Consider the following 18,089-nt stretch of genomic DNA (forward strand, 5'->3'; position numbering starts at 1 on the left):
TTATATTAAAACAGGAAGAATCTCCCATATAATCCTTACTTTCTCCAAATTTAAGATAACACCAATAACACAATAACACAACAATAACAACATATATACATTATTTTTCAACATTATATACACCACAAAATACTACAAAATAGCCCAACACACCTCAATTTCTTCATACACAAAAGGACCACCGTAGTAGTGTCAAACAGCCCGAAAATGTTACGACGAATGACCAGCCCACCACCCTGCATTTATGTGGTGTTTCTACACACCATTCCTCCTCCAAAACGCCACAAAAGAATAGTAAAACACGCAGCCCAACAGCAACACAAAACAATCTGCTAAAAGTGAATAACTCAAACTCACGGCATCCGATCACCGTTCTGTGAGTTCTTACAAATATAGAACGACTTACTATGCATTTACAGTAGAAAAAGTGGATGAAAGAGAGCAATAAACCTACCTTATTTGTTGGATAACTCAGCTCCTATCTTGGTTCTTCAAACTCTAGGTTTTACCTCCAATTAGAACTTGAAAGGGAGAGAAAATCAGTTAGGGTTTGTGGGCAATTTTTTGGGAGGATTTTTGCAGATCTTATGTCTGGTTATTATGCCTTATTATCAGTCTAATACACAAAGGAGATAGGCCTTTAAAAAGGCCTCTTTGGACGACCCAAACAGGCCCATTTTTGGACTCTCATTTAAGCAAGTAGGTGACAGTCTGCACAGTCTCGCAAAAACGCCCATATCTCTCTACTCCGATATCGTATTGACAAACGGTTTAATGAGTTAGAAAATAGACTCATAGATATTCAATTTGATTGGTGGAACACCCCATAAATCTAAGTATATTGGGATAAAATCACCGTTACATTTGACCAAAAGTTTCCGTAAAACTTGTGAACGTAACTTGTGATGACTTTCATCGACTTTTGTTCCACCACTCGCTTGACTTCAAAACATAACACACGACTATCATATGACTAACATAACTCATAAAATAACCTCCTTATCATGTTAAGCACCATAGTCTCACCCTAAAAGTACATGTTATAGTATTCCCAACTGGTCGACTTTTGACCAAACATTATTTTCTTCAATTCCTTTAGCTTTTGAACCTTCCAACCCTCTTTGTACTTGTTGTTCATGATATTTAATATTTGTAACTTCTGAGGTAACATGATTAACTTACTTTCTATATTTTCAAAGATAATCTTATTTTTGGTCCTACATTAGTTTGCTCACGATGCACTTTTACGTATGAAAATATAGGGTGTAACACTGGTACCTCTTTACAGATGGTGCCTCGAACACGAAGGGGTCCAAGCTTGGCATCGTGTTAAAGCCACCAAAGGTAAATGTTGTTAGACAATCCATTAGAACTAAAACATTGACTAACAATGAGGTCGATTATGAGGCCATGATTGCAGGTCTCGAACTAGCCAAAATCTTGGGGCGGAGGTGATCGAAGTTAAGTGCGATTCCCTCCTTATAGTAAACCAAGTTAATGGGATGTTCGAAGTAAGAGAAGAACGAATGCAGAGATACCTAGATAAATTATAGGTAACATTACACCGGTTCAAGGAATGGACTCTATAACACGTGCCTCATAATCAAAACAACGAGGCCAATGCCCTCGCTAATTTGGGGTCGTCGATAGAAGACAACGAGCTCAATTCTGGGGCAGTCGTACAACTAATGAGGTCGGTAGTGAAAGAGGGTCATGATGAAATAAACTCAACGAGCCTAACATGGGATTGGATAAACAAATACATAGAGTACCTGAAAATCGGAAAGTTACCCTCGGATCCAAAGGAATCAAGGGCCCTACGTACGAATGCAGCCCGGTTTAGTTTGTCCGAGGATGGAACCTTAGTCAGAAGGACGTTCGATGGCCTGATCACAATATGTTTAGGCTCGGGAGATACCAAGTACATTTTAAGGGAAATTCACAAAGGCACCTACGAAAATCATCCAGGTACCGAAGGATTGGTCCGTAAAATAATCAGGGCCGGTTACTACTGGATCGACATGGAAAAAGATGCGAAGGAATTCGTACAAAGATGTGATGGGTGCCAAAGGCATGATCCGATGATTCATCAAGTCGGAGAGCTGCTGCATTCGGTCTTGTCACCGTGGCCATTCATGAAATAGGGGATGGACATCATTGGCCCGCTTCCACGAGCACCCGATAAGGCCCAATTTATTTTATTTATGACTGACTATTTTTCTAAATAGGTGGAAGCCTAGGCATACGAGAAGGTCAGGGAGAAAGAGGTCATCGATTTTATCTGGGACCATATCATATGTCAGTTCGGAATACCGGCCGAGATCATATGTGACAATGGGAAACAGTTCATTGGCAACAAAGTAAGCAAGTTTCTCGAAGACCATAAAATCAAAAGGATCTTATCAACTCCCTACCACCCTAGTGGGAACGGACAAGCAGAATCCACCAATAAAACCATAATTCAAAACCTCAAAAAGAGGTTGATCGACGCTAAATGAAAATGGAAAGAAATCCTGCCCGAAGTCCTCTAGGCATATCGTACAACTTCGAAGTCTAGTACCGAGGCCACCTCGTTCTCACTGCTTTACGGTGCCGAAACTCTAATACCGGTTGAAGTCGGAGAACCGAGTCTCAGGTTCCGATATGCTACTGAAGGAGCAAATAATGAGATCCTGAACATAAGTTTGGAACTACTATACGAGAGACATGATGTCGCCCTCATTCTAATGGCAGTACAGAAATAACAAATCGAGAGATATTAAAATCGAAGAGCCAACCTTCGACACTTCAATGTCGGGGACTTGGTATTGAGTAAGGTCATGTTAAACACTCGGAATCCAAATGAAGGAAAACTGGGACCGAACTGGAAAGGTCCGTATCAGATTATTGAGATCACCGAAAAAGGGTCGTACAAACTCGGAACAACGAACGGTGAACTACTACCAAATAACTGGAATAAAATTCACTTAAAGCGATATTACTGTTAAAGTGCGACCCCGATCACTTTCTTTTACTCAGCTACATTTTTGACTCACACTTGCAGGTACCCAACACAATTGTTTAGGCCTGAAAGCACGTGTTGCACTCTTTTTTTCTTGATCTGATTTTGTCCCAAATGGGTTTTCCGGCAAGGTTTTTAACGAGGCAACAGTAAATCGTGCTAACTTAGAATCGAAGTCAATAGTATTCGAGGTTTCTCTCCGACAAATCCCGAACACTGGGGGGCATAATTCAGGGGGAATGCTTTTTGATTCTTGTGCTCGAACAATCTAGGTTCGGTTAATAAGATTTAAATAAGATTTTCTGTAGAGGTCAAACGGTCGACTGAACTGTGCCCACATAGATCACCCGAGCCCGGACACAAAATACAAGTTTAACTTTGTATACTATGCACAAATTGAAAGGAAGTCTATGTCTTTTGGATAAAAGTTCATATCTTTTAAAAGATTTTTCGTTTGGTTCCCCGAAGACATCGAGCCCAAGAGACACTTCACTCGGGGACTGCCACCTAAGGCATTGCCTAAATTAAAAGGCTATGGACATATCATAACGAAACCCAAGGGCACAAAGCTTATTTAGCATTGCCCGAATTAAAAGGCTACGACCATTTCGGGATAACGAAACCCGAGAGCACAAGGCTTATTTGGCATTGCCTAAATTAAAAGGCTACGGCCATTCCGATATAACGAAACCCGGGGAACAAAGCTTATATGGCATTGCTCGACCTAAAAGGCTACGGCCATTCCGGGATAACAAAACTCGAGGGCACAAAGCTTATTTGGCGTTGCCCGAACTAAAAGGTTACGGCCATTCCGGGATATAAAATCCCGAGGGCACGAAGCCTATTTGGCGTTGCTTGAATTAAAAGTCTACGGCCATTTTGGGATATTGAAACCCAAGGGCAAGGATCTTATTTGGCATTGCCCGAACTCGAAAAGGCTATGACTATATTAAAAATGGCTCGGAGACGTCCGAAGCCCGTAACAAAAGGTACCTACGGCAAAATTATAATCTAAGGAATTGTAAGTAGTTTGGAAAAAATTTCCAGTCATACCAAATTTCCGCATTGCCTTAAGAAAAATCAAAGGCAGCAAGGCCTGTTCGAAACCCCGAACATGACCTAACTATTTAATGTTAAGGCATTTCAATCTTTGCAAAACATAAAGAGAAAGATAAAGGAAAAACTCAAGAATTATCGAAAAACTTGTAATATATATATGGTCTTTACAAAGGCATAACAAGCCTTGAAAAAAATTACAAAATACAAATAAAAAAAAATCAAACAGAAGCATCCTGATCTTGGCCGGAGCCCGCCTCGTCACCGGGATCCCCGGGGTCTTCTCCACCCCCGACCTGCTTGAGTCCTAGGAATCTTCCTCCAAGGGATATGCCAACTTCCTAGCCTCGGCTTCGAGCACCTTGGCATTCTCAATCTCAGTCGATAAATCAAAATCCCGATTGTGAACTTCCTCAAGGGCCTCCCTTTGGGATTTCCACTTCATATGTTCAACTATATTTTTTACAAGGTCCTGAGCCACCTTAACATCAGCCTTGTACTGGGCCACCATTTCATCAGCTTCGGCTTTGACCACAACGACCTCTGACTTGGCCGTTTTTAGCTCCTTGGCCAGACTTTCTCGATCTGAGACAGTCGAACCTAACCAGATTGAAGCTCCTCAACCTTTTTGGTCTGAACCTCGGCCCTCTCCTTTTCCGCTCTAAGCTGGATTTCAACCGAAGTTAGTTGTGCCTGAGCAACCTTTTTTTTGAGGCTAGACGGTCCATTCTGCCTCTTCATTCATCGATCTCAGCTTTGACTATATCCATTTCAGCCCGGAGCTGGTCAATCCGATCGAGTTTTTGCTGGACCTGCGGATTTTGACCATCAGTCACCGAATCAAATTCATCGTCACTAACCTCAAAAACTTTTACCTGCTCGACCAAATTAGCATGTTCTTTCCGAGCAACTTCCAGCTCGGTGCAGAGGTTCTTAACCTCCCATTCGAACTGCTCGCTAAGAAGTTTAAAGGCATCTCTCTTCTCAGTGAGCTCTCGAACTTCAGCTTCAAGTTGTTTCAGCTCGTCCCGATACCTTAAAAATGTCTCGTGATAAAGCACTGATGCCTACAAGCACGAAGAAAAGCGTCAAGTTATCTATGAAATAACCTAAGTACAAAATTGAATATCATTAAGGAAAATACAAAGATTACTCGGTTAAGCGCCTGTTGCGCTTCGTTGAATAAGCAAGGTGCCTCCACCTCATTCATCTCGGCCCAGTCATCCTTGGTCACCAGACACCGAAGATAATTGGCCATCCCTATGGGGGCAGAAAGAGCCCGGGTGTCCTCTAGAAGAGAAAATAACAATGGTACATTTCGATCGGGATATGCACTCGGGGCAGGGAATCGGTTGATCAATTTCGGGCTCGAGGAAGGACCACTTGCTTCATAGGGTGAGCTCTTCCTCAGTATCTCTAAACCGCCAAATCTGATGGCGTCCTCCTTGGCCGTTGAATCCACGCCATCGAAAAAATCGTAAAAGGGTCGTTCGCTCTATGGGCCCCCTCGATGGGGCGTTCTTTTATAGCTTGGGCCTCGTTGAACGTTGAATCTGTGAACAAAGGCGACTCGACAATCTCTATCGGGCCAAGTGCTTCCTGCTGGGCTTTGCTCGCATCCTGGGAAGCTTCAGTTCCTGCCTCCTCCTCAACCTCCCCGACTTGATGACGATCAGCCTCGCCTCCCCCTGGTTCGGAGGCCCCTTGCCCTTCGAGCTGCGGCGGAATGCTGGCCACCAGATCGAAGGCTTCTCCTTCCCCCTCGAACTCATCCCTCAATCGATTGAGTGAGTCCAGAGACAGTGCTCGAGCATTGGTGCTTTCCTTGGGTTTACGTGTCAATCTTTTCCTTGGCTTCTTCTTCTCAGGGCCCGGAGAACTTGGAGCCCCTTTTCTTCTCCTCTCTTTATCCTGCCCCGAAGCAGGGGGCTCGATGAAGATATCGTCATCACCAGATGGAGGCCTCATCTCAACATATTTTGGTAAACCTGCAAAAAAGAAGTTAAGCAAGTAAAAAATCGATAGCTGAAAGGGAAATCAAATGTCACTTGAGAAAAATCTCACCATGGGAACGGGTCTACCATCGGCCCTTCGAAAGCTCGCACCACTAACGCTCAGAATTGGCCTCTGTGTTACAATACCCTCAACCCACTCCTTGAGTCGAGGAACTGCATCCGAGATCCGAGAGATAACTGCACCACCACAAAACACTAATGAGGAGAGAGAGGGAAAGGAAGAGCAATGAATAAAATCTTAAAAGTAAGATTATACTTACGTGACATGTTCCAATTTTCAGGAAATGGCATATACTCAACTGGGATCAAATCCGAGGTCTTCACTCGGACGAATCAGCCCAACCAACCTCGGTCCCGATCTTCGTCGATGCTTGAGAACGGAGCCTTACTAGCTCAACGGGCAAGCTTGATTAATCCCCCTCGATAAATTCGGGGGCTATATAAGTGCATGAGATGGTCGATAGTGAAGGGATACCCCTCGATATTGCTTACGAAGAAACAGAGGAGAATTACTATCCTCCAAAAGGAAGGGTGAATTTGACCGAGGGTCACTTCGTACCTCTTACAAAAGGCTATAATGACCGGGTCCAAGGGGCCCATCGTGAAGGGATAAGTATAAAGACATAAAAAAATCTGCACGTGGGTTATAATAGCTTCCTCGGGCTTGGGGACTACTATGTGCTTATTAGCCCAGTTGCAATCTTTCTTGAACTCGGAGAGGACTTCCTCGGTGATTGAGCAGATATATCTCGAGACCGGTTCACACCGACCCGGTACCAAGGAGGGTTTCTCAATTTTAAAATCAACACTGGTCGAGCACCCCGCGGGGATGAACAATTTTCGAGGAGGCTCCGGTGTCGGTTCCTCATCAGCAATAGACGAAATGTTTTCCTCAACAGCCGGTCGCGAGGAAGAGGGAATTTCTTTTTGAGGAACTAATTTTGAAGTCTTCGCCAGTTCTTTAAAAAATGGAAGAGATATAAAGAAAAGAGGGTTTGAATGAGGAATAATGGATGATAAGCGGATGAAGAACTCTTATGAAAGATCTTAGTAAATCAGAACAAAGGAACTTGGAAGAGTTGAAATCTCTTAGACACGAGAGAAGAAGGTTTGAATGACCAAAGAAAGAGGTATTTATAGTTTTTCAAGTGACGGTTCGCATCTGGGAGTGGCCGACCAGCAATTGACAAGCATTTAATGCCTTAAAAACTGGACCGACGGGACGTTTCAACTATTTTTGTCACTTACTTCATTATTTTTATCGCTTACGTCATGATTTATCGAAGTAAGAATCAGGAGCTCATATCGTTTCTCATCATTTACTCTCCGAAAAATGAGTAGACTTTACGTCATGATTTTTATCGCTTACGACATGATTTATCGAAGTAAGAATCGGGAGCTCATATCGTTTCTCATCATTTACTCTCCGAAAATGAGGGGACTATCTGTATACGGGTAAAATCGAACTCGAGATTTGACCGAGCATCCAACACGACAGTTTGAGATCGAGAAATGGTGATAAAATCCCGGAGATCGGTTCCTGCCTTATCGAATTAGCCACCGGAACTACCAAACTTGCCTTCGAGTTTACCGAGGTCATAACCGGCCCCGGTTATAACGGTCTCAAGGAACATATTGCCAGCTTATCCGACAAAGGTCTGAAATTCCCGCAATTAACCGGATATTACGGCGGAAATCACAGAACATATGAAAAAGGGACTAACGGTTAGCAAATCAAGGACCTTTTTACCTTTTATAGAATAATAGAATAATACCTTAAAAGTAGGTTCCTCTAATATATAAAGGGGGCCTCACAATTCATGAAGGACATTGTAACATACACTTGTAAGCAATACTTTACCGTTATTCTTCAAGTTCTTATTCTTTGGTGTCTTGTTGTCGATCAAAGTACTTTCAACTCGAGGGTGACCAGCTTTCCTAGGCTGAAATTATCCAATTCAATTGTTATCCGATTTTGAGGGTAAACAAAGGGGAAGGGTGGAGGGTGGTGTGAGGAGAAAGAAAAACGAAGGAGAATGGTGGCACTAATAGTTGAGGAGCGACAATAATAAAGTTAATAAGGTGGTGATACAGTTGCTTTAGAAAAAGGGGTTTTTCTTTAAATAAAAGAAGAAGAAAAAATATAATTTCAGATCCATTCGCACGCTTAAGAGTGGTGAAATACACTTTTTTTGCCATGTGAGTTATTGTGTTTAATAGGCACAAGTAAGACAAGGTTTAAGTGTTCAATAGGTATTAGCCTTAGTTAAAATGTTAAAATGAAAAGTGGAGTCAAGTTTAAAGGACCGCATAGGTATTTGACCTTACATGTTCTACTTATTTTGGTCGGTAGAAATGTAACACATGTAACCATTACTCGGCTAGGTTTTCTCTTTTGATATTATGAGACATTTCTTGAGAAAATAGCTTCCTTTTTTAGTAGTCGAGGTGGGTAAAATTTCATAAATGAACATATAATTATGACTTTTTTTTTATCAAAGTCATATAACTTTATTTTTTCACACAACAATCATAAGACTTTTACTAATTCACACAAAAATCATGGTGACGAAAAATATAACTTTTCAGTATTATTTTCTTATCCCATAATCAAAGTTCCGAAACAGAGTTTTGTTTGCAAATGTTTGAAACAACGTCGTGCTTAATCATGATAAAAATATTTTAAAAATGTGAGATAATCAATATGTGAGGCTAGCATGAAGTGGAGAATGTCCCAAAACACTGTGGTTATCTATCAATCAGTTTCTATCACATGACTAGTTTAACAAATAATTAAGAATGCTTAGTGTTTATTGACCAGATGTGAGAACCTAAGAATATATGGACAATGGATATATATGTTCTACTTATTTTGGTCAGTAGAAATGTAACACATGTAGCCACTATTCGGCTAGGTTTTCTCTTTTGTCATTAAGAGACATTTCTTGAGAAAATAGTTTCCTTTTTAAGTAGCAGAGGTTTATAATTTTCATGGTTAGTTAATTGTCTTAATTATTTGATGAGATGGCGTTTAATCGAATATAAAATCTAACCAAAAAATGAAAATTTTAGATACAAAAACTAAATATATACAAAATGTAAATGTCATGATTAAATAATCTTTTTATGTTAATCATTTTGAAACAATATAAAAAAGAATGTCTCGTAAAATGAAAGAGTACCTTTGATAGAAGAAATACTATTGGCAAATTCAAGAGAACAATATAAACATAACAGAACAAATAGTACTCAATTCGTTCCAATTTACGTGACAGTATTCGAATTTTGAGAGTGAAATAAATTTTTCTTTGGTCGTATTTTTCTTATATGTCTTTTAAATATTGTAAATTATTAATTACTGTTACTTATAGAAGTAATATTTTTCACGTAATTTTTACATATGTAAATTTTATATTAAAATACATAATTAAAATTAATAAGTTTGAATTTCGAAAATTAAAAAGTACACATAAATACCAAAAGTTGATATCAACAATTGGCAAATTCAAGAGGGCAAAATAAAAGAATAAACATCATTTACCAAAAGTTGATAGGAACAATTGGCAAATTCAAGAGGAACAACATAAAGTCATACTATTTTTGAGTAGTAGGAAAAAATAATATAAATACCCAAACTGTCCGGGGTGGGGTGGGGTGGGGGTAGGGGGTGGGAGTTCATATATTTACGTTTGAAGAACTAAAATAAGAGGACCCATCTCTCTTCCCACGCTTTACTCTTTTCCTCTTTCCACCATCTCTGCACAACACCAATAAACTCGGAAGAAACCGCTGGACTAGTGGAAGAGAGAGAGAGAGAGAGAGAGAGAGAGAGACAGTGTGTGTGTGTGTGTGTGTGTGAGAGAGAGAGAGAGAGAGGAAGCGAAGAATGCTGAGATCTTGTGGTAGGAAATCAAGAATCAACACGGCAGTTTAGGAAAAACAAAAAAAAGAAACAAAGGGAAGGGGGGAAGTAGTATATGGGGGGTGGTAATACATTCGTGGATGGATTTCGTCGCTGGTTTCAACGTCGTTCTACTACTACAACAACTACTACTATTGTTCATAGCAATGCAGATTCGATCTTGAATAGTAATAATTTTGAAAAAAAGCCCATTCATTTTTCAGAAGAAGAACTTACCATTATCGAAGACTTTGACATTTCGGGTCTTAAACTTATCTCAGTCCCCAAACGGGTCGATTTCCCTTTTACCATGGATCCTCACAAAAAGGTCCGTTTTTTACCATGATTTTTACAATTCAGGAGCCTGGTTTTTTTATGTTTATTGACTTTTGTTCTTTTTACTTTTTGATGGTGCATGCGGTTGGATTAAGTTTGAGCATTATTCTACAGCTCAAATTGATGTAAATGATCTTGTTGATGTCTGTTTTTAATGTATGTATATAGAATTTGGCTTCCCACTTGAGAATTCAGTTGATATCTGTAGAAAATATTACTAAAGAGGATAAAGGAAAGTAAAGTTCGCAACTTTACTCTTTTAGATCTTTCTATCTATTTGTTTTTACGTCATTGAAATGAAATAGATATTGCAGGGTGAATTAGAGTTACCAAAAAAATAAATAAATTAAAAACTCTGAACTTTCTTTCCTACCTAAATTGTATTCTCGTCCATTTTTTTTTTTTTTTGTGTGTGTGAAATTGTTGTCTTTGCTACCTCTCTGATTGCTTAATATCACGATAAATAAAGTTCTAATTGCTGCCAATGACCAGTATTTTATAGAATCTTGGAATCTATTAGTAGATTTTGTTGAAAACCTATCAGATATCTTTCGCTCGTGGAAGGATCATGTTCCGAGCATAAGTTTCGTGATGTTTTTATTTTCTTCTAGTATTGTATGCTTATTTCAAGCACATAAAGTAGCCTTAGACAAAATTATTTTGCAGAATTACGGTTCTGTGGTGTATTCGTGCTTTGTAATTTTTTTAATCTCTATCTGGACTTACATGGGTAAGGGGAGGGGAAGATGCAGTTGTTTCATACTGCAGATATCAATCACATTTGTTTTGACTGGAACATTGCTATTCAGAATACACAGGAGGCGGAATTCTTCACAGAATATGGAGAAGCAAGCAGATACCAAATTCAGGAAGTTATCGGCAAGGGTAGCTATGGAGTTGTGGCATCCGCTGTTGATACCAAAACTGGAGAAAGAGTTGCAATCAAGAAGATTCATGACGTGTTTGAGCATGTCTCTGATGCCACACGAATTTTAAGAGAAATCAAGCTTCTTCGGCTACTACGACATCCTGATATTGTAGAAATAAAGCACATCATGTTACCCCCATCTCGGCGAGAGTTTAAAGATATTTACGTTGTTTTTGAATTGATGGAGTCTGATCTTCACCAGGTAATTAAGGCCAATGATGATCTTACACCTGAGCATTATCAGTTTTTTCTGTACCAGCTTCTGCGAGGATTAAAATATATTCATACAGGTTTGTTCTTTATACAAGTTAAAACCTTCTCTTTGACGCATCTCTATATGATGGAGAAGCTAACTTTTCCTCGGGATAAATGACATGTCCTTTTTGGCCCCCCTTAACAGCAAACGTTTTCCATCGAGATTTAAAGCCGAAGAATATCCTTGCTAACGCTGACTGTAAATTGAAGATTTGTGACTTTGGCCTTGCTCGTGTATCATTTAATGACACGCCATCAGCTATTTTCTGGACTGTATGTTTGAGTTCTAGAAGGCTCCTCTTTTCTCGTTATTTTAGTACTCAGATTTGAGAGATTTCTGATATATTTCATGTATTTAAGGACTACGTTGCAACTCGATGGTATCGTGCTCCTGAGCTATGTGGCTCCTTTTTCTCCAAGGTATGTTAGCTTTATCAGCTATATCCAAAGTTTTAATTGTTCATTCCAATTGCAATTACTGCAATGACACTTATCTTTAGAACAGTTTGTGACACTCAGTATAATGCATTGTGGTCAAGTTTCTGTTTCTAATCTGTTTACACTCTTTGTTTCCTCTCTTTTGCTTTTCTTTGATAGTCTTGGGTTGTATGTCGCTCTGTTTCTATCTTGGGAGAAGACTGGAAAAATTGTAGATTGAACTATATTTGCACTTAAATACTTTTGTGGCTGATAACGAATCAACTCATATGATGTCATATTCTATTTGCCCCATAAGTGCCTGGAGGAGGGTTATTGACTCATTGCAGCTTCAATGATGCTTCAGAATTTACTTGCAAACTAGTCTTGTTTGATTGCAAAGTTCAAGATCAGGTGATGGATCACACTTTAAACGAAGGGAAGATTAGAGGTTGGTGGAGAGAGAGGAAGCATGTTGAGGTTTCTGTAGTATACATAGAAGTCAGATCAGTTTTGACGAAGACGTATAGATCACATTATTATGACGTTGATAACGTCATTTTTTCTCTATTCTGTACTTTACTTGGTTGGGAGAATGTTTTAATTGAGGATTCAAGCTTTTTGTCATATTACCAGTGTTATATGTATAGAGTTGTAGGTTCATTACAAGTGGAAGGCAATTGGATTAATGAGGGGCTTATTGTTTGAAAAAGTAATCTGAGAGCCTGCTGGAAGACAGTTTTCGAGTTCAAGAGCTTTGTAGTAGATTTATTCTTTAAATGGAATTAAAGGTGAGAGGTCCCCGTTTACAGTAGCCCAGTATTCTGACCTATTCAACTTGCAGTTATAAGAAAGTGGAAGATTCCTATTTCATCTTAAGGAAAAGGATGGTCATGAGCATCAATCTCTCAAATCTAGTTCAATGCGAGTAATACTATGTTGTGAACAAGCTGTGCAGCTTTTTCTCTTTAGTGGTCCTGCAACAGTAAGTATGTCAGGTCTCAACGTCAGAATACAAAGACGCAGGTCATTTCTCCTGTGGGGGAAGAGTAACAATCTCTTGGAACAGTACCTGCTTGCGAAAACGACAGTTAGGGCAGTTTGTCTATGAGAGTGTCTGAGTTTCTAGCCCAAGGAGTATTTCCTGCCCTTATGTGTGGGAGTATCTGGCCTAGATAATGTGCTGAGTATGCGGATGCATTTGTGGTGATCGCGGTATGTCCACAAAAAGGAGTGTATTTCAGCTATAAAGTTGATGTTGAAGAAGGATTTCAGTGTTAATCTCCACGTCAATGTGGTGCCACTCTCAGATATTCCAAGCCCTTAAATAAGGCTAGAAAAGCGTGAAAGAAATAATCTCTATTTTCGACTTCAACTTATGATCCAGTAAAGTGACGGACTAGGGCCCTTGTAATCTTGTGCGGAGGGCGCACAAGGCCCTTAGTCTTACGTCATGCAGTTTTTCCGGTTTCTGCTTTTTGAGTAACTATAGTTTGAGTTCCTAGGTTGTCTGATTGCTTTTACAGCTCACTAGGCTTTTAGTTGGCTGGTATGGGCCTTGAGTCTGAATGTCCCAGGCTAGGTTGATCTTCTGAGAATTTCTTATTGAAGACTGGCTGGAGTCTGATTGAGGTATCTCTTGGGAGTTGGGACTTAATTCGGTAAAGAGCTTGGTATGAGCTGGGAGCTGCTCTTTTGCATCATACACAGAGACAATTATTTGAGTTTTACTATTGTTTTCACCACTTCAAAAACGAGGGTTTGTTCTTTCCTGTACTGTGATGTCAAAACTGTAAACAGTGATGACGTGATTTCATGCTAAAGCAACTATATCATATGATATTTGTTGAGAGTTTATTTCTGTTTTTGACATATATGTATTTACTTGTGCCGTGACATGTACTATCTCTATGCCAGTAGAAAATATAGATAACTTCTGGTACTTTTTATTTTTATTTTGTATATTGTTATCTTCAGATGAATTTAAATGGAGAAACATGGTAAGTGAGGATTCAGATAGCCGACCCCAACTTGTTTGGGACTGAGGCCTAGTAGTAGCTGTTGTTGTTGTGACATGTACCATCTCTAAGAGTTATCCATTTGCAGTACACTCCTGCTATTGATATTTGGAGCATCGGATGCATATTTGCAGAAATGCTCACTGGAAAACCATTATTTCCTGGAAAGAATGTGGTGCATCAATTAGACCTTATGACTGATTTACTAGGAACACCTCCTCCTGAAACCGTTGCAAAGGTTGGTTACTTACTTTTCTTCCTTTCTCAGGTTTCTTTGTTATGTTCTGTCTGATCAGCATCATTGGGATGATAAGACATCTTATTACTTGCTAGTAAGAACATCAGAGAACAAAGGTTAAGGCGAAAGAATAGTTGCTGAGAGGTCTCAGTATATCATTTTTTACATCCCACTATAGTTTTTCCTGTTTTACATAAGAAATTCTACTGAACTGGCAGATTAGAAATGAGAAGGCCAGAAGATACCTCAGTAACATGCGGAAAAAACCACCTGTTCCATTTTCACAAAAATTTCCACACGTGGATCCTTTCGCTCTGCGCCTACTTGAATGCCTGCTTGCATTTGACCCTAAAGATCGACCATCTGCGGAAGAGGTAATGGTGAAACGGAGAATTTTTTATATTGTTTTATCTATCAAAGAAAATCTTGACTCTGATAATGTGGCAAGACTGTCTCACACATTCATGACCTTGTTTTCTAGGCACTGGGTGATCCTTATTTCCGTGGTTTGTCAAATGTGGACCGTGAACCATCCACTCACCCAATATCAAAGCTTGAGTTTGAATTTGAGAGGAGAAAGTTGGCAAAAGAAGATGTTAGAGAGCTCATTTATCGGGAGGTGCAGTTTCCTCGATTATAATGGCTCCCATTTGTGTGAAATGGATCAACTTATTAATATTTAAACTTGCTCTGTGCAAACAGATTTTAGAATATCATCCTCAGATGCTTCAGGAGTATCTTCGTGGCGGAGATCAGACTAGTGGATTTATGTACCCAAGGTTAGGAGCCACTTAAAGCTGCTCCACAGAGTTTATGTTCTTTTCTAGCACGTTCTTCTGCCTTTGCTTGAAAAGCTTGTCTTTTAGTTTCCTCCAGCGATCGAAAGCTATAACGTAGGTTTGGAGGGCAGTCACAGCTCTTTGCCAAAGTGGAAGAAACCTCAAGATATTACATAAAAGTGTTTTCTTACCTTCAAATACCCCTGTTGTTGGGCGAATGTGTGTCCATTGGTAAATTCTTTCGGATCGTCTATCCATTCCATATGGAGCTCACACCTATTGATGGGGATAGATTAGGTTTCAAGTGTTAAAATTTGATATTGATTTTGCCTTTATCTTCCTCTACATCATTATTTATTGTTGTTTATCCTGATTTTCAAGAAAGGATCACCTTTTATCTATCCCATAGGAAACCATGTTAGTGATAAATTATAAATATTTCATGGCAGAACTGATCATCAATTTTTTTTTGAGTTTGGCTCGATTTGAGGTTGTCCTCCTCCTTCCCCAGATACATATACGCCTATGAATCTTCTGGTAATCAACAAAATTCAAGCTTTGAGAACTGAGATGGAGAATTGATATTTTAAACCAAATTTATCTAATTATATAACACTCTATTTCTGATGGTTCTTCTGGTAATAGTGTTGCGTAGGAACAAAAGCCCTGCAGAATTTCTGCCATGATAAGGTGACTAACAGCTCTTAACAGCAGAAAACAAAACCATGTTCATATTAGTGCATCTTTTTTTAATTGACTCCTTTGTTCTTGAGCGCTGATGGCTCAGTCTTGGATCTAATGGGGTTGCGCCAAGCCGCCAACTAATTCACAATATATATATATATATATATATATGATGTGTGTGTATGTAAATTTGTGTATCTGCTTCTACTTTGTGAACATGTTATACTAAATGTTTCGTACTGCTATTTGAGAAATACTTATTTTGATGGTCTTTTTTTTATGTCAATTTAGTGGTGTCGATCGGTTCAAGCGACAGTTTGCACATCTTGAGGAGCATTATGGTAAAGGTGAACGAAGCACTCCACTTCAGAGGCAGCATGCATCCTTGCCTAGGTTCGTAGTCAATACTTTTGTTCTTTTGCTCTGAGGAAGGGTCTCTTCAGGAGTCTGCAGAATTAGAAGTCATTTATCTGGAGAAAATATTGACATTTTCACACTGTTCCAGATTAAAAGCTCCTTATTCTGGCTCAAGTTTTGTGTAACTCAGTTATTGAAGTTTTGGACTTGAAAGACAGTGAAAGTTAAATATATTTAAATTTAAAAATTATTTTCTCTGAAACATTTCGGAGTAGGTTGAGGTTGAAGTTCTAAACAGATAGTGTTGTGGTAGGTTGGTGTGATTTTCTTTATTATCTGTGTGTGTTTCCTGAACAAAGTTAACTTTGAATATATAGCAAGTGCTTTAGCAAATGTGATTTCGAGGTATACCATTTACATCTTTAGTCAAGGTATTAACTTGGTCTCTTTTTCGAATACCCTCATCTCATCTTAGAGAACGGGTTCCTGCACCAAAAGATGAAACTTCTTCCCAAAACGATGATTTTGAAAAGCGAACTTCAGCATCTGTTGCTTCAACTCTCCAGAGCCCACCAGGGCAATCTGAGGGATCAGAGAACTCAGATGCTAATATGCAAAATGGACCAAACAAGGCAAACTATAGCGCTCGTAGTTTGCTGAAGAGTGCTAGTATCAGTGCTTCAAAGTGTATAGAAGTTAAAAGAAGCAATACAGAGGTAACTTTTATCCTTTTTCTTTTGCTTACTTTTTGGTGACTGCTTTATTTGTTGAATATAATGACATTCACCATGAAGAATTTGTTTTCATGGTATAAAAGGAATAAAATGAAAAAGAAGAAGCAGCAGCAATGCCCATTCCAATAATGGCGACTCAATAGAACGCCTGCAAATATCTTCGTTTAAAACCAATTTAGTACAAATTGCTCCTGCATTTTTTTGTTACTATAGCGATCTAATTGATTGGCATTATTCCTACTTTTCTGATAGGAAGAGCCAATTGAAGAACAAAGCGAGGATGTTGATGGTTTAGCTCAAAAAGTTGCTGCTCTCCATGCCTAATTTATTACCAGCATACGCAGTAGATTTGACATTTTGATTATATACTCTACTATATATCACCTTGTCCTGTAAATCACAAGCTTTTTTGGACGACCAACCTTTGAAGTTTGCTCCTGCATTTCAGGCAGAAGCTAATGGTAGGTTCTCAGTTGCTATTATTTAAACTATATGAACTTTTATTTCATTTACTCAGGAAGAGAAAATGTTCTCCTGCTATTTGTGTATTGGAGATTACACCTTTATATTATTTTGTAAACTGTAGTTACTTGGTGACAAGTTGAAGTTTGTAATGACTTGGTATGAAAAATAACAATACACAAGTTCTAGCTTTGAGGGATGCCTTTCTTTTTATGATCTATGGTGCATTTCGTTACAAAATACAGATAAATCGTGCCTTCCTTTTGGCCTAGTTAGAGAGTTGAATTCTGGACAAAGACAAGATAGTTGCAGAAGGAATGTGGATCTTCAGATGAAGTGGGGTTTATATGATATAGAGACCTCGTGATATCTATCTCCAATTATTGAGTTTATTGCTCTCTCAACGACCATGTCATGTGTTACTGCTTTTTCTCAAAGTCATGTCATTTTTCAACGTTACGACAAGGCAATTTTCACACGAACGTATTGTGCAGTAATAAATAGAATGAAAATCGAAATGAAGTATATATGTTCCTACATATTCAGTTGACGCAGCGGCACATTCATTTACACTACAAAGTACAATCTATTCAAACAGATTAAAGAAGCTCCTTTTAATTATTCCAAAAACACAAACAGGAACATAGATTTCTGAAAACTTTCCTAAAGAACTGGATACCTCCGGCAAAACATTAGATTAAAAGTCACAAAACGAATTGAAAATTTTGTCCCGAGTGACAGAAACAGAGACACAAAGAAATGTCTTTTGGCTTGGAAATTACCATATAGACAGCAAAGTAGGTTAATTGAGAGGATATTGATGAATAACAGAAGTATATATAACTAACAATTTAATAGCACGTCATAATCAAGCATCTTATTATTACTAAATAGTTTTTCTAAGAAAT

The 18,089-nt window shown here is 38.9% G+C and overlaps 1 protein-coding gene across 1 annotated transcript; it reads left to right on the forward strand.

Moving 5' to 3' along the window:
* Positions 1-9,895: 9,895 nt before the first annotated feature.
* On the forward strand, positions 9,896-17,380 carry LOC104104630 (mitogen-activated protein kinase 9-like). The gene is made up of 11 exons (XM_009612768.4): positions 9,896-10,301; positions 11,119-11,527; positions 11,638-11,765; positions 11,853-11,912; positions 14,016-14,165; positions 14,384-14,539; positions 14,647-14,784; positions 14,868-14,944; positions 15,920-16,021; positions 16,461-16,701; positions 16,972-17,380. The coding sequence occupies exons 1-11, from the start codon at positions 10,050-10,052 to the stop codon at positions 17,041-17,043; spliced, it is 1,785 nt and encodes a 594-aa protein (XP_009611063.1). The 5' UTR covers positions 9,896-10,049; the 3' UTR covers positions 17,044-17,380.
* The last annotated feature ends 709 nt before the right edge of the window (positions 17,381-18,089 follow it).

This window comes from Nicotiana tomentosiformis, chromosome 6 (genome assembly GCF_000390325.3).
Source record: "Nicotiana tomentosiformis chromosome 6, ASM39032v3, whole genome shotgun sequence".
NCBI lineage: Eukaryota > Viridiplantae > Streptophyta > Magnoliopsida > Solanales > Solanaceae > Nicotiana > Nicotiana tomentosiformis.